At 36.4% G+C, this 16,206-nt stretch overlaps 2 protein-coding genes across 2 annotated transcripts in view; both read right to left on the reverse strand.

Moving 5' to 3' along the window:
• Positions 1-1,110: 1,110 nt before the first annotated feature.
• LOC109219748 (protein trichome birefringence-like 4) lies at positions 1,111-5,235 on the reverse strand. The gene is made up of 5 exons (XM_019384220.1): positions 4,356-5,235; positions 3,158-3,350; positions 2,338-2,531; positions 2,047-2,205; positions 1,111-1,757 (listed from the first exon to the last, which is right to left on the reverse strand). Exons 1-5 carry the CDS (start codon positions 5,132-5,134, stop codon positions 1,385-1,387), a joined length of 1,698 nt encoding a protein of 565 aa, XP_019239765.1. The 5' UTR covers positions 5,135-5,235; the 3' UTR covers positions 1,111-1,384.
• Positions 5,236-12,870: 7,635 nt separating this feature from the next.
• Positions 12,871-16,206, reverse strand: part of LOC109219745 — a 36,290-nt gene continuing 32,954 nt past the window's right edge. Inside the window, exon 3 of the mRNA XM_019384218.1 lies at positions 12,871-13,336. Coding sequence (XP_019239763.1) covers positions 13,056-13,336 — 281 coding nt within the window. The 3' untranslated portion in view covers positions 12,871-13,055. The remainder of the gene's footprint in view (positions 13,337-16,206) is intronic.

Raw genomic sequence — 16,206 nt, forward strand, 5'->3', positions numbered from 1 at the left:
ACAACTAAGATCTAAGAGCCTTATAATTTTAAACAAATAAAAAAAATTAAAAGAAAGAAATAACAATGTAAAAGGAGTAAGGTCTAAGAGTCCTTCTTTCTTCATTCTTTGAGTATTCCGAAACAATAGCCTACTAATTCAGATTAAGAGCCATAACCTAAAGAAATTTTACTTAAGCTTTTATATTTTCTACTTTTAAATGGCAAGAATCTTTCATAAAGAATGATGGTGTTTTGCTCGATTTAAATTGAATTTACCTTTACAATAATAGTTACGGGAAAGTAATGCAAACTATTTTGCCAAGAATTCAACCATAAGTTTATATTATGGGAGACAAATTTTACATGTAAGCATATATTATTAGTTGTAGCTACGCAGTAATAACAAAATTACAAATATAGCTATGATAGTAAAACAAAAGTAAGAATTCTTTTTCCAAATAAAAGCTAAAATATGTTTGTATAACTAATTATACTTACAACAAGTAGAAGGGAAAAAAAAATTATGCTGGTAATGGTGTAATGGCCTTGGTGGCACAAAAACAAAAATGTACCGTCGATTTGATGTTATTGTTAGCTTAACGGAGATGTGAAAATATTAAGTATTTTAGTAGAATATTATTATATTTAATATATCTCAAAATTAGTTAACTATAGTTAAATACTAATAATTCTAGTTAAACAAAGTGACATGTGTTGATCACTTCATTGTTTAATGGCCGGGTGTATAAACCCGGAGTGGGTAAGTTTTTTCCCTTTACCCCGTCATCTCGTCGGTTGAGAAGGTACATTCCCATTCTCCATCATTTGAGAAGCATAAGCAAAAAAAGTCTAGGTGTGTGCACATTACAGTGAGTCTAAACTATGATAGGGATGACTCCTCCATTTACATCAATCATAAGCTTTACTAAAATTATTCTAAAGTTATCACTGATACTGATTAATTGCTTGTTGTTTATGTTGCCTAAAGCTAAAGTGAATCAAGATCTCTCTTTTGTCTCCAACCAAATGCTAAAACAATTTATTTATGAAGCTATATTTTGTCTAACCTGAGATGATATTAGCTATCTAAAATGTTGAAATCACTAATTGAAAGCTAGCAGTAAGGATGTGTATATACTTTTTACCTCATATTATAGCACAGTAAAGTAATAGCAACTTGCAACTACATTGTTGGATAAGTAGTTCTACATTGAACTATCTGTAGCTAATGGCAATCGTCTCCGGCTTCTCATTAGGAAAAGCTACTACAACTAACAGAGACAGTTTTTGCCAGCCGATGTCATGTTGCCAACCCTGATTTCCAATCAGGGAAAAACTAAAACTAACCGAGACATATTTCGTCCCACAATATCATATCTATACAATACTATAGCTATATTTGCCTAAGAACCTATCTGCTGCTGCTGTTGTTTGTGTTGTTTCTGATAATGTTTCATCAATAGTTGAGCATATAGTAGCTCATTCCAAGTGTCTGGTACACCAGGAAGGCACCAATGGCTGCAATCTTGATACCTTATCGTCGTCCTCCTCTCCTCGTCTGTCATATTTGGCTTCCTGTATATCGATGGATGTCCATCCTTGCGGAAATCTGACATTATGGTAACATTCAAATAGTATACTGGTGTCTTCATCCACCTTATCACATCCTCTAACATTCCCATTATTGAAGGATACAGAGAAGGTGACAAATCTTTCTCATCCTTAAGTGGCTCTGTATCACTATCACATTTTCCACCGGCATACCACTCGCCTCCACTGCCAAAAAACACAAACACCAAAAGAAAACTTGATCACTTCTGTAATATTTTTCCTTGAATGTTTTGATAACTGAGGAATCTACGAGGGTCAGTTGGTGCACGATTTGGTGGATAAAAATTTGTCCCTCTATTATTTTCTACTTAATTATTAGGCTTTTGGTCCGTACGTGCCAACACATACGTGTGTCTAATCCACACATCACATCGTTGCACTATTACTAGTGAACCAAAGTCTTGGGGGCTTTTCTTGAATACTAGAAGGTAAAATAAGGACATCTTTGAGTTACCTGAAATGAGAGACTGAATAGCCTCTAAAGAAAACGTCGGTCTTCAGAGGATCTACATTGGTCTCAATCCATCTTGCCCATGTTGTCATTGCCTTGCGAAACGCCTCAACAACGTTTAATTCACCATAAACATGACTACCTTCTTGATAGTAACCCTTCCTAAAAGTTTGTCCATACATAGTAAATTAGCTTTCAAGAATGAAATCCAAATAAACATCCTAATCTATTTCCTTCTGCAAAAAAGATGCAGAAAAACATGATCGAATGTAGAAATGGACGGAGAAATATTACCCTTCGGATGTTTTCTCATGAGTCCACCAATGCCCTGTGTTAAAGACAAGGATATCAGCTCCTTTGTATTTGTCACATGACCTTTCTACCAGATCTAATCTGAGTGTTTCTTTAGTTGATCCATTTCCATCTGGCATTTCCCATTCTTGAACCAGAAACGTTGAACGTACAAACTCTACTGAACAATTATAGTCCTGCACAAACAATCAACAACGGTTCAGCAGATTGTTTCAAGGAATTAATGAAACTAAATTGGTAACTAACTATGTAGTATTTCATTTTCCTTTTTCAAAACCTTTGTCAACTTTATAGTGAAACAACAAGGACCAAGGAAAACTTTGGACATATAATGCAAGAGCAATTCATATCTTTTACAGATCATTGCACCATTTGGAAGGAGAGCCTTGGAGCAACGGCAAAGTTGTCTCCGTGTGACCTATGGGGCACGGGTTCGAGCCGTGAAATCAGTCACTGATCTTGCAGCAAGGTAGGCTGCCTACATCACACCCTCTTGGGGTGCGGCCCTTCCCCGGACCAAACGCGGGATGCTTCGTGCACTTGGCTGCCCTTTTACTTTCTCAATCCAGCAATTTAGCTGCACCACATTACCTTCATCTTCATTGATCTGTTAGACTGTTAATATCCAAAACTTTTGCTTCCGACGCGATGCAGATGCACCATCTAGAACAGATAAATCCTTAACCTCCTACTCTCTTCTCCTCCTGTCCTTTCACCTCCTTTTACTAAGATGCAACAACACTTTGTTGAATAATCCGACGTTAATGTAGATGAAAAAGACAAGTGAAACGAAGAAACATACCGCGAATATAAAAGAATAAGCACCCTCTTTCTTGAAATCTTCTCTTCCAGATACCTCAAAAACTCTGCTCTTGTCTTCAACAGAATTTCTGAGGAGACAAACCATTGATTCCCACATATTCCTGTTCAGAGAGTCACCAACATAGACTAATCGCTTTCCTCTCAAAAGTTCCAACATTTCTTTGGCATTCAACCTGAAAAATAAAGTAACACTATTTAAGAGAAAGAACATTCTCAGAATTAAGCCAAGCAATTGCATAAGAAAGGAAGGTCAGTGCACTAAACTCCTATTATACACGGGGTCTGAAAAGGGCCAAACCGTATTAGGTTTCCACTTCTTAAACATGTGACCTCCTGCTAACATGGTCGTAACTTTTTCCTTGCACCAAGTCTCTCCTTCAAGCTTAGCAATGCATTAAAATATATAGGGGCAGCCAATGAACTACGCTTTTTCTATGTGCAGGGTCGAACAACATTAGGTCTATTATACACAGTCTTACCTTGCATTTCTTTTAGAGACTATTTCCGCAGCTTAAACCAAGGCAGAACCTTTAAGCCAAGGCTCAACTTCAAGCCTATAAATGCATAAAGCCCAATGTACTAAGCTTCCACTCTACGTGGGTCCGGAAGGGTCGACCACACAGCACCTACTATACATCGGTTCTGAAAAGGGCCAGGCCATATTAGGTTTCCACTTCTTAAACATGTGACCTCCTAGTCACACAGCCGCAACTTTTACCTTGCACCAAGTCTCCCTTCAAGCTTAGCAATGCATTGGAAAAAATAAGGGCAGCCCAATGAACTAAACTTTTTCTATGAGCATGGTCCGAAACGGGTCTAACAACATTAGGTTTATTGTACATAGTCTTACCTTGCTTTTCTGCTAGAGACTGTTTCCGCGGTTTAAACCAAAGCAGAACCTTTAAGCCAAGGCTCCGCTTCAAGCCCATAGATGCATAAACTAAGGGCAGCCCAGTGTATTAGGCTTCCACTATACGTGGGTCTGGAAGGGCCGGACTACATTGGTCTATTTTACACGACCTTACCTTGCATTCCTCTAAGAAGCTATTTTTGCAACTTAAACCCATGACCTCCTGACCACATGGCTATAACTTTACCATTGTGCCTCTCCTTCAAGCCTAGTAATGCATATAGATGCTGTACAGAAAAAATCAAAATCATTTGAAGTAGCTTATTACCTTGGAATGTTACAGTGCTTAGGCTGCCATCTATATTTCTCATACCCATTATCAGGCCTTCCATTTCTATAACAATCGAATGGCTCATCTATAAAAGGACAAGAACCAGGTTCATATAAAGGGTTAGCATCATCTTTCACCCACTTCCCATCAAAAACATCACAATGACTCAATACTTCCCACCAAGGCTCATTCTTTTGATTTTCAGTTGATGTTTCATTTCTCACATAATTTGATGAGAAATTCACCTTTTGTTTCTCTTCCTCTTCATTCTTCATTGAATTCTGTAAACCCTTTTCGCCATTTTCAGAGTCATTCATTTGGCTAGGAGATATTGAAAACCCATTTTGATGAGAAACAGAATTAGAATCATTCAGTTTCCCAAAAACCCCATTTGTTTTCCTGTTAAATGGGAGAGAGTAACCAGTTGAGTTTTGATTAGAGGTGTAATTATTGGAGGAGAAATAGTGTGAGAAAAATGTGGAGAACTGTGATCTCTTATTGAGAACTTTCTTGAAAGAATGGTTAATGGGAGGATTATTGAAGATAAAAAAGATAGCACATGTAACAAATAAGAAAGTGAAAACATAAGCCAACAACAACATGGATTTTTGAGACTTGAATGTTGGTATCCTAATTGTTGGAGACCTCAATGAATTAGGTGAAAATAGACTTTTCTTTAACTCTGACATTGAAGGGCTATTTACCCTTATCTTCAATGGTGGTGGTGGAAATGGAATTTTTCTTGTTGTTGGTAATGATGGTGGTGAATCTGGCATTTTAATTGACAAGGATAAGAGATTGATATAGAAAGTTTATAAGATCTAAAGATAGAAAGAAGAAATGTATATGCATGCAAATTCTATACTTGTTTTTCTCTCAAAATAGCATGTTTTGAGATTTAAGGGGTGGGGTATGAGCTATATATATAGGTACTTGATGGGCTGATTTGTCAAAAATGTGCTCCACCTTTTATGTTTTGGAGTCAAAATGTCAAATTCGTAGGGTGTGTTTGGTACGAAGATAAATATTTTCTTGAAAAATAAGTAACTTTAGTGTTCGGTTAGATAGCAGAAAAATTGAGGCAAACACTGTTGGGTTTTGGATGTGTTTAATTAATATATTAAATACTTAAAAGAGGGTAAATGGGAAATGGAGGAAAATAAAATTTTTGAGTGAAATTTTAAGTTCCCCCCTTGGCAAATGGGCATTGTCCCATATTGGAAGAGGAAGAGGTTTTTTATGGGTATATAAGCAATTGCTCTTCTTCTAGCTCTTAAAGAGTTGAGAAGAAGGCAAGCCTCGCGCCGTCGTCGTCGTCGCTCGCTCGGCTCGGCTTCGACTTCGGCTTCGGCTTCGGCTTCGGATTCGGTCAATCGATTGATTGATTAACTTTTTGGACCAAATTTATTTGTTAATAGTAAAATATTAACAGAAATGTTATTAAATATTTGTTTTAATAACAAAATATTAATATTAAATATTAATATTAAATCCAATCCGTTTTTCTGTTTTGGTAACAGAAAAGTAACTACCCTCTTCAATTTTCCCTCTTTATTTTCCCTCTTTATTATTGAGTAAATGGCCATTTATGTAATGGCATTTATGCTGTGGGCGTTTTGCATAAACAACCATTCTGAAGAGTTGCACCTCTTCAGATTTCAGCCTAACTTTGGCTATAAATACAACACTATTCTGCTCAGAATTTCACTACGATTTTCTGAGTTTCTTCTCCTTCTTCTGCATACTTTTAGCATCAAACAAAGCANTTTGGTTAGAAGCTTTGGCTTTTTACGATTTTTATTAGTAGAATTAATGATTATGTTATAAATAGAATTCTATTTAAGGTGAATCTATATTTTAGAGAGATTGTACGGATTTTACTTGGCGGCTAAGTCACTTTTCCCCTATAAATAAAGGAGTTCTATTCCATTGTAATTGATTACAAATCAATAAGAATTCTCTCTCCCTACTTTTCTCTGCAATACTCTTCTTCTTATCTTATTATTTTATAACACGTTATCAACACGAGATTCTAACCAATTGAGTAGAAGATTTGGGATTGAGCATAATAATTGTAAATTGTTCTATGAACTTCCTTCATGATTAAATTTTGGATTTAAGGTAAGTATTTTACTTTGTTTTTCTCTTTTAAATTCTTGAAATTCTATAATTTAGTTTTAAATACAAGCAAAGACAATAAATTTTGATTATAACTCTAATAGAGTTTGTAAGAAATTATAACCTCCCAAAGTGATAAAATTTCTATGCGTTGCCATGATCAAATTCATGTATGATTGTAGGCAAAGAAATGGAAATCCGTCCCATTAAATTTGCTTCATTCTTATTCTCTTAAGAGAATGTGTAGCAATATGCGAGTATGAAGACAAAATTGTTACCGTAAAGGTATCAATGGATGTGGACGTGAAAATAGACGAAATTATAATCGTCATCATCGTGGTAATGAGAACAATAAGAATTCTCAAAATAATCCTTCACTCTGTGAAATTAATGTTTGTCATCGATTTGACACGAGATTTCGTAAAGCACATATACATGACTATGGCCCATTCATAATGTGAATGATAACATGTGATTTATGAATACATATTCATTCTTGGAAGAATATGAACATGCTAGTGGTAGTGGATATACAACATTCACCTCTAGAAAGAGGTTTGAGATGATATAAGAAAATAATGTCATTATTATGGCATGAATGGTCGTTGGTCACATACCTATTGTACGCCAAAATATTTGGCAATGTGATTATTAAAGGGCAATAGTAATGGAAGGAACAGATCTTGTATAGAATTCTGACCATAACCATAATGGTATAACTTTCTCTTTAAAAGAGATACTCACCATATGGATGTTGATGAATAATGAATATGTGGTAGTACCAAATTAATTGAGAGCTCTAAAAGAGCCAATTATTACTATTTTGGAGGAATAAAATTGATTATCAATAAGGCATTATGTTGTAGTAAGTCTCAAAGAAACTTAATTGAGTTTCTAAGGTATTCGCGAAAGCGGTTGGTTATATCGAGACTATAAATAAAGAAAAGATTTGATATCTTCTATTACTACAACTTGTAGGGGGAGGGGGTAATATGTATGTGAAAAATTACCCGCTTTATGTCACGCCCCGAACCTGGGCTTGGACGTAACACGGCACTCGGTGTCTGACTACATGTGGCCGAGCGAACCAACTGTCTGGCTGAATCAATGTGATATCATAACATACTGAATGCGGAAGATAAACTAACACATTCTGATATACTGAAAGTCTAAATGATATAAATCAAATGCGGAAACACTAATATAGGCCTAAAACATATATGTAGCAACATTGCTTAACCTTAAATGCATGTGATTCTGTCTAACTGTTACTCTAGTCTATGAAGCCTCTAATGAAGTACTGAAAACACTGACTGTCTAAAATACTGAAGATTGTACGGTAATGATAATGCCCCGGAAGAACTGGGGATCACTAAATACCTGGTACGAGAATCCTAGCGCTCTAAATCGTCAACCTGTAAATCATTACTTGCATCGTGAGATGCAGGCCCCGGCAAAAAGGACGTCAGTACATTTGAATTCTACCGGTATGTAAAACAACTGAAAGAAAGAATTATAAATGCTGAAAATGAAACAAAGCTGATAATTGAGAATTGATAATTGATACTAAAATGATAACTATTGAAACAGAAACTGAAATGATAACTGATAACTGAAATGATAAGTGATAATTGATAACTGAACAGAACAAAGGAAGTAAGAATATGAATATTGCCTCTTCTGAATGATGAACAATATGTTTATCTTAATATTAAACTACGACCTCAGGCCCAATATATATGTGTGCACAACTGCAGCCTCGGGCCCAAGTATATGTATACATAACTGCGGCCTCAGGCCTAAAGATGTATAAAGCATAAACTGCGGCCTCAGGCCCAAAGACAGGAGTTCAACATTCAGGGATTTAAAATTAGGAAATGAGAATCATACTGCAATACGTGATAGTGAAATACTGGATCACACTGAGTTACTGATGCTGGAATACGGGATCACACCGAGTTATATAATACTGGAATACTGAATAGGACTAGACTGAGATATGTATTCTTGAACTGATTATGAACACTGAAACTTCAACTGTTCACGGCATACTGAGTAATCTATACTAAGACACAGGGGCATCAAACCCAAGTCTATATTGAATACGCACTGAGCTCACAACGTTCAGAATGAAAGTCATGAACGAGTTATGAAGCTAGAGAATAGAAGTTATGCAATTATTCAATGAATTAGGCTTAATTGTATTTCTGAGGTAATTAGTAACGTGGTAAAAGAAACATAGTGTAGGGAGAATCATTAACATTCCCAAACATAGAGAATTAGCCTCCCATACCTTAACTTCCTGCTCCTGAGCGTATTACAACATTTGTCAACCCTTTCATCTTTAATCTATAGCAATACAACTCAAAGGGATTCCATATTAGCTATGATACTCATAATTTGGACACTTAAGCATTTTATCAAACACTTGGTGATAATAAAGCTTCATAATCCTTATTAATGGTGTCTCTACACCCAATAACCCATTCTCTTGCTCCTAGATAAATTCTAAAGTCTCAAATGGTTACAATCAACATCATTCTTTATCACCCATAAGGTAAACAACACCCTTAACCAATAATCAACAATCAACACCCCAAACCTATAACCGTCATGCTTTTCTATCAAACCCATCAACTCATATCTCATGAACTAGAGTCTATAATGATTAATCTAATGCTAGAATCAATTAGAGGGTGATGACATTACCTTTTTGAAGTTCAATCCCCTTAAATTCGAGTTCTAGGGTTCCTTCTCTCAACAATGATGTCCCAATCAAATATCTAATGATATGGATGGTTTACCCATGTTAATAAGATGTTGGGAAATTGAAATTAACTTAGAATCACCATTAGAACTTACCTTGGATGGTGGAGGGACCCTTAAGGAGTTAGGTTTTTGAGAGCTCTCATTTCTAGAGCAAGTTTTTGTGTTTTGGGGGTGTGGTGGACGAAGTAGGGCTTTAAAATGAACCCCCAAGTGCGCTCCCCGTGCACCAGAAGGCCTGACCGTGCAAAATGGCACTAACACTCCCACAAGTGCGCGGCCGCGCATGAGGCGCGCATATTGTGCACTTTTCTGTAAAGCCCACAAAACTTTTTGCACAGAGATCCGTTCGGGCTCCATAATATATCGTTGGAAATCTATTTCAAAGGCCTACAACTTGCATCTTTTGAGTTTTCCCAAATTCCTTACAAGTTTTCACTAACTGCTGCTGGAAGACGGACCTTTTGTAAACTTAGTTGATTTTGTCGAATTTTGTTCACCCATATATACTCATCCCGCTAGGACTTCATATGTCTAAAATATCAGATTAATACCCATTTAACCTATCCAAATCTAGTCCGAATGTATGGGGTGTTATACTTTATTGTCCAGTTTGTACTACACAAATAAAAAATACCACAATAAAGTGGATGTTTATTGATATAAAAACTCATATCATAATAAATTTAGAGTTTATTGATAATTGCACACGTCATGGTATACATGTTAACTTAAGTATGATGTGCAAAAATAAAAGAGAATTCACATGAGTAAATATTAAAGAACTAAAAAAATTTTATGAATTCTCTTGTGTTGTTCTCACATTGCTTGTAAATGATATATTGAGGATGTACTTTTATGGAGACATGTATAAGCCAAAAAATTATAAGTATTCTTTAATGGAGACATGTATAAGCCAAATTTTTTAAAGTGTATTGACACTGAAATAACTTTGTTAACTAGGATTTTGAAATAATAAGGGCTGTGACAAATCTCTTAAGCCCTACACAATAAGGTATTGGTATTGGTTGTAAAACAAAAGATTTACCTCAATTCCGTTGCAGAACATTCGTTTCCTCGTTAAGAGGAGGTGAAAAGACACTGAAGATAGTAGAAAAAATAATATAAGAGTGCAGAAGGATAAGCAGTTTATCAATTTGATCCACTAGGCTGGGACCCCCCCCTCCTTCTGGAATAAAGGAAGATGATCAATTAATTGAATTGGAGGTAGAAGCAATAAAAAAAGGAAGACCGGACATCTTACCATTGAATGGGAAAAAAGAAGGTAGCGCATGGCTAGTGAAGCTTGGTGGTAAATACAGATTGTTGAAGAAACTTGAATTCCTTCCTTACCACCAAAAGTTATGTATCACTAAGAAACAGGTTGATGACAAAAAACTGAAGTCTTGGACAATCCCTCACTTGTTCTTTTTCTCCTTTTTAATAATTTTTTCCTTTCATTCCAAGTATTATCTGTTTTCTCTAGCTATTGATAGTTGGAAAATAAAGAAAAGTGAAAAGATATATTGATGAGTCGATGTTATGGCTAATACAAAATACACCTTTTATAGGTGTCTACCATGATAATACACATATAAATTCGACTAATGCTAGGAAATATCTTATGTAAGAACTTGACACTTCTAATTTTCTAATTCTAACACCTGACATGTCCCTTTGAAATTAAAGTGGGAAAAACAATTCGAGTTTGCTTATTATTGAAGTATAAAGTACATAATCAACGATATGGTTGCCAGAGATCTTGCTGGACAATTGTCGGAAAGTTATGATTATTGGAATCTTAGTGGAAAAGGCTTAGTCGTCAGGATCTTGTCGAAAAATTTATGCTAGAAATATGGTACTGCCAAATGATCATCAAAAAGGAGGCACAATGATCTGAAATGGTCACCACAAGGGAAATACAGTACTACCATTAGAACAGTTGCCGGCAAAAGGCACTGTGCTGCCGAAGCGATAATCAGAGAGGGCACGTACTGCAGGATTGGTCAATAAAGGATGGTAGGCCGAAATTTCACCAAAACTAAGAGTGAGTGGTGCCACGAGCACGGGCACGGTACTAAAATTATGAAAGAGTAAAAAAATTAGTCAGCTGACTTGCCATGTAGACAGAAGCTACCTAGATCTTTACCTGTAAAGGATTGATATCTAGTGAGAAAATAAAGATAAGAGGAAATATACTGATGACTTAATGATTGGATAAATAAAAGAAGCACCATTTTATAGGTGTTAACCACGATATGCGCATGTTATCTCTCCAATGTTGGACAATATCCTACTTTAGAACTGGACACTTCTAATATTCTATTTCTAACTTTTAACATTCTAACATTGATCAATTATAACGTCCTAGTTGCTGAATGTTTATCTTAAGTTAAATAGAACTAAACTACAATGGGGAATATGTAGATGTAAATATCAAATCTTAAACCTGACCTTTTTTGTGTTATCCTAAGTCTTTGCGTCTGCTAATTGAGTTCCAAAAAAGTACAAAAATATTTGATTGGTAAAATCAATTATTTGTTCTGCAACACTTTTTGGTGAAGAAATTTTCTACTGTTTAAATGGTCTTGAAAGAAGCAGGTGTTGTTTCCTTCTTTGTATTATACTTGATTATGACTATGGTATATGTCCATTACATTCTCATGTAGCTTTTTCCTCTTGTTACAGGATTAACAGAATCTCTGTTTCTACCACACAAAGACATATACATCGAGTATGAGCAGGCCTCTCTTAGACAACTTTACAAAGCTAAGGTTGGGACAGTCTGTCTCGTAGTGGTCTATCATCTTACCTCAGGATATATCTCTATCTAGTCCTCTCTTTCCTTTTTGCCTTTTTTTCATCCTCCAAGTCGCAGAAGAAAAATTTAAGAAGAGACTTTTACACCATAGAGGTAAATAACTACTGAAATAACACTCTAAATATTAACATGTTTTTATTTGGTTGTGAGGACAAATTAAAATAAACTGGAGATTGAAGTACTGTAAAGAGAAAGAGAACAGATTTATTGACTGGATGTCCGTAGGTAACAAGGCTTTACCGACGGAAGTCCGTCAGTAAGTGGTTGGTAGGTAAATCCTTCCTCGGTAAAATGCGACAGAATCCGCCGGTAAGTACCGACGGACCCCATCGGAAAGCCATCGGTACATTTCTGACAGCTGTTTGGTCAAAAAATTTTACTTACCGACGGATATCAGTCCGTATATTATAATATAATATAATATAATAATAATAATAATAATAATAATAATAATAATACCGATCCGTCGGTAAATTAAAAATAACAATTTAATAATACCGACGGACACCATCGGTAAGTTTAGAATTTTAATTTAGTAATATAAAAATTAAAAATATGAATAAATTCATATTCCGATGGATATCCGTCGGTATTTTCAACAAAATCTAAAAATTTGGCTCAAGTATACCGACGGACTCCCTCGCTAATTAAGAATTCTGGATTGAAAATGAATAATTGTTCCGACGAACTCTGTCGGTAGGTCCCTTGGTAAATCTGGTACATTTTTGGCAGGCAATGCCTATTTTTTGTTGCACCACCTGCCAGCAGAATATTACAATACAAACTAAAATGCAACCACAATAAAACTCAACTACAATAAAACTCAACTTAACAACAAAACTTTATATACTATCTCCAAACATCCAAATTATCCCATCAAACATCCAAATATCCAAATTATCCCATCAATCATCAAAACTATCCAACTAAACATCAAAATGTAACATTCAAAGTTGACATCCAACTAAACAACAATCCAACCAAACATAAAATCACTCATCTCCGGATTCCCCCTCATCTTCTTCATCATTTGTATTATTTCCATCACTTTCATCCTCTTCATAAATGTGGCTTTTTGGCGGAGAGCGGGGCAAGCCGATTAAGTGGTTCACTTGAGCCTCGAGGGAGTCTATGTCATTCCTAAGTGCGTCTCTAATCTTCTCTTCATGCTTTCTTTTTTCTCGTTCATCCGCACAGTTCCTAGAAAGTTGTTGAATCATCCGACGCATCTCCTCAAGGTCCTCATTTTGCACGGTGGCGAATGTCCCAATACCTTATAATCCACAAAAGAGAAGTAAAAAAATATACACGAAGAGTTAGAATTGAATAACACTATTTTAAGGCAATGCAATGACTTTGGACTAAACATTCTTGATTCCTACACTACATGGAAGCATCAAAAACAGAAAACATGAGTTTTTTACCTTGATTTAGTTCATTAAAGCCAAGAAGTGAAACATAATTTGGTTTGAGTCTGCTACCCTAGGGATACAATCTCCATATTTCTCTCTCCATGAACTAGCTTTACAGATGGGGAATCTAGTGATATGGGTTGGATCTGAGGTTTTGAACATAAAATATTACCAAAATTGCTTAAAAAGAAGCTGCAGAGTGTATGTGGTGTAATATTCTATGTGCTTAGCTTAATCCCTTTATCTTGGGCTTAGCAATTCTTTTTGTTTTATGTGTCGTAAGATTGCATATTTACACTTAGACCGTCGTGAGACTGGTTAGTTTTACCCTACTGATTACAGTGTCGCAATAGTAATTCAGCCTAGTACGAGAGTAACCGTTGATTCGCACAATTGGTCATCGCGCTTGGTTGAAAAGCCAGTGGCGCGAAGCTACCGTGCGCTAGATTATGACTGAACGCCTCTAAGTCAGAATCCGGGCTAGAAGCGACGCATGCGTCCGCTTGCCGACCCGCAGTAGGGGCCTATGTCCCCCAAACGCACGTGTCGTTGGCTAAGTCATCGCGGCGGAAGAGCCGCAGTGGCCGCCTTGAAGTACAATTTCCATCGAGCGGCGGTAGAATCCTTTGCAGACGACTTAAATACGCGACGGGGTATTGTAAGTGGCAGAGTGGCCTTGCTGCCACGATCCACTGAGATTCAGCCCTTTGTCACTCCGATTCATCCCTCCCCTCCAATCCAATCTATTTCTAACTTATCCGAAAAGAGGTTTGCTCCTCCCTTGATTCTATATTACACTAAGTGTCGGAAAATCTAACAAGTCCTCAAGACCTTGGAACGTATGCTATTTGTGTATTGAGCGTCCAACGTGACTTGATACTTAGTCATATCGAGGGAAAGGCTAAACCAAATGTCGCAAGTAGAGGCTTATCGGGGCATCGCTTGCATCGCCGAGGCCTAAGTCAATGGCGGTGTGCCAATAAAATATCACAAGTAGAGGTTTTACGGGGGGTCGCTGTTGGGTTTTGGATGTGTTTAATTAATATATTAAATACTTAAAAGAGGGTGAATAGAAAATGGAGGGAAATAAAATTTTTGAGTGAAATTTTAAGTTCCCCCCCTTGGCAAATGGGCATTGTCCAATATTGGAAGAGGAAGAGGTTTTTTATGGGTATATAAGCAATTGCTCTTCTTCTAGCTCTTAAAGAGTTGAGAAGAAGGCAAGCCTCGCGCCGTCGTCGTCGTCGCTCGCTCGGCTCGGCTTCGGCTTCGGCTATGGCTACGGCTTCGGCTTCGGCTTCGGCTTCGGATTCGGATTCGGATTCGGATTTGGATTTGGATTTGGTCAAATGATCGATTGATTGATTAACTTTTTTGGACCAAATTTATTTGTTAATAGTAAAATATTAACAGAAATGTTATTAAATATTTGTTTTAATAACAAAATATTAATATTAAATATTAATATTAAATCCAATCCGTTTTTCTGTTTTGGTAACAGAAAAGTAACTACCCTCTTCAATTTTCCCTCTTTATTTTCCCTCTTTATTATTGAGTAAATGGCCATTTATGTAATGGCATTTATGCTGTGGGCGTTTTGCATAAACAGCCATTCTGAAGAGTTGCACCTCTTCAGATTTCAGCCTAACTTTGGCTATAAATACAACACTATTCTGCTCAGAATTTCACTACGATTTTCTGAGTTTCTTCTCCCTTCTTCTGCATACTTTTAGCATCAAACAAAGCAAAAAGTAAGTGTGATTTGCTACCGAACTTTGTGTTCGCTGAAACACTGGGGTTTGAAGTACCACTACACCAGTGTGTAATTCGTTCTATCCTGGGAGGAAATAATCCATAACCTTGGGTACTAGGAGGGGATTAAATTCCTTAAGGAAACACTGTGAATTCAGTGGGCTCGAATTGGTTTTATGTCATTTCTGTTTATGTTCATTTCTGTTTATACTCATTTATATTTCCAGAATTATTTTGCAAATACAGTCTACTAACAAACACTATATGAGATGAGATAGGTAAGAGCGAGAGAGGGTGGTAGGTCGAGATCTAGAGCCCAGAGTAGTGGTGACCACTACTAGAAATTCGGCCAAAACCGACCGCGGCCAACCGACTGACTTCGGTCGGTCAAAAAGCCGACTGAAAAACCGACCGTCAAACTATTTTATTTTTAATTTTTTTACGAAACCGACCGACTTCGGTCGGTTTTTTTGGCGCATAAATGTCATCACGTGAAATTTATTTTTTAAGAAGCCGACCGAAATCGGTCGGTTTTTCATATAAAATAAATTAAATTAATATTCAAAAAATCGACCGAAATTGGTCGGTTATTTCAGTCAGTCATTTTAAAAACCCGACCGACTTCGATCGGCAATTTTATATTTTTAGTAAAACCGACCGAAATCGGTCGGTTATTTTCACGCGAAAATGCAATTAAAGAGTAAAAATAAATTAAAAGAAAGTCTTAAACTAAAATGTTCGAATATTCTAATGGTAGAATAGTATCTCACCACAATACAAACCCTGGTTCAAGTCCCAGACGGTGCATTTTTTAATTGCATAATTAAAAATACCGACGGCATTCGGTCGAAAAATACCGACCTAAGGCAGATTTTTTCTTTTTGGCTCGTTTGTGAAAATTAATTTACCGACTGAAATTGGTCGGAAATTGCGACCGACTTCGGTCGCTATTTTTTACCGACCAACTTAATTTCGACGG

This window comes from Nicotiana attenuata, unplaced genomic scaffold (assembly GCF_001879085.1).
Source record: "Nicotiana attenuata strain UT unplaced genomic scaffold, NIATTr2, whole genome shotgun sequence".
NCBI lineage: Eukaryota > Viridiplantae > Streptophyta > Magnoliopsida > Solanales > Solanaceae > Nicotiana > Nicotiana attenuata.

Excerpts from the sequence above, each read along its gene's own strand:
- LOC109219748 (XM_019384220.1), bottom strand. The coding sequence starts at position 5,134 with ATGCCAGATTCACCACCATCATTACCAACAACAAGAAAAATTCCATTT. Across the intron at positions 2,532-3,157 it reads CTTATTCTTTTATATTCGCG|GACTATAATTGTTCAGTAGA; the intron begins GTATGTTTCTTC and ends TTGTTTGTGCAG. Across the intron at positions 1,758-2,046 it reads TATTCAGTCTCTCATTTCAG|TGGAGGCGAGTGGTATGCCG; the intron begins GTAACTCAAAGA and ends GTTTTTTGGCAG.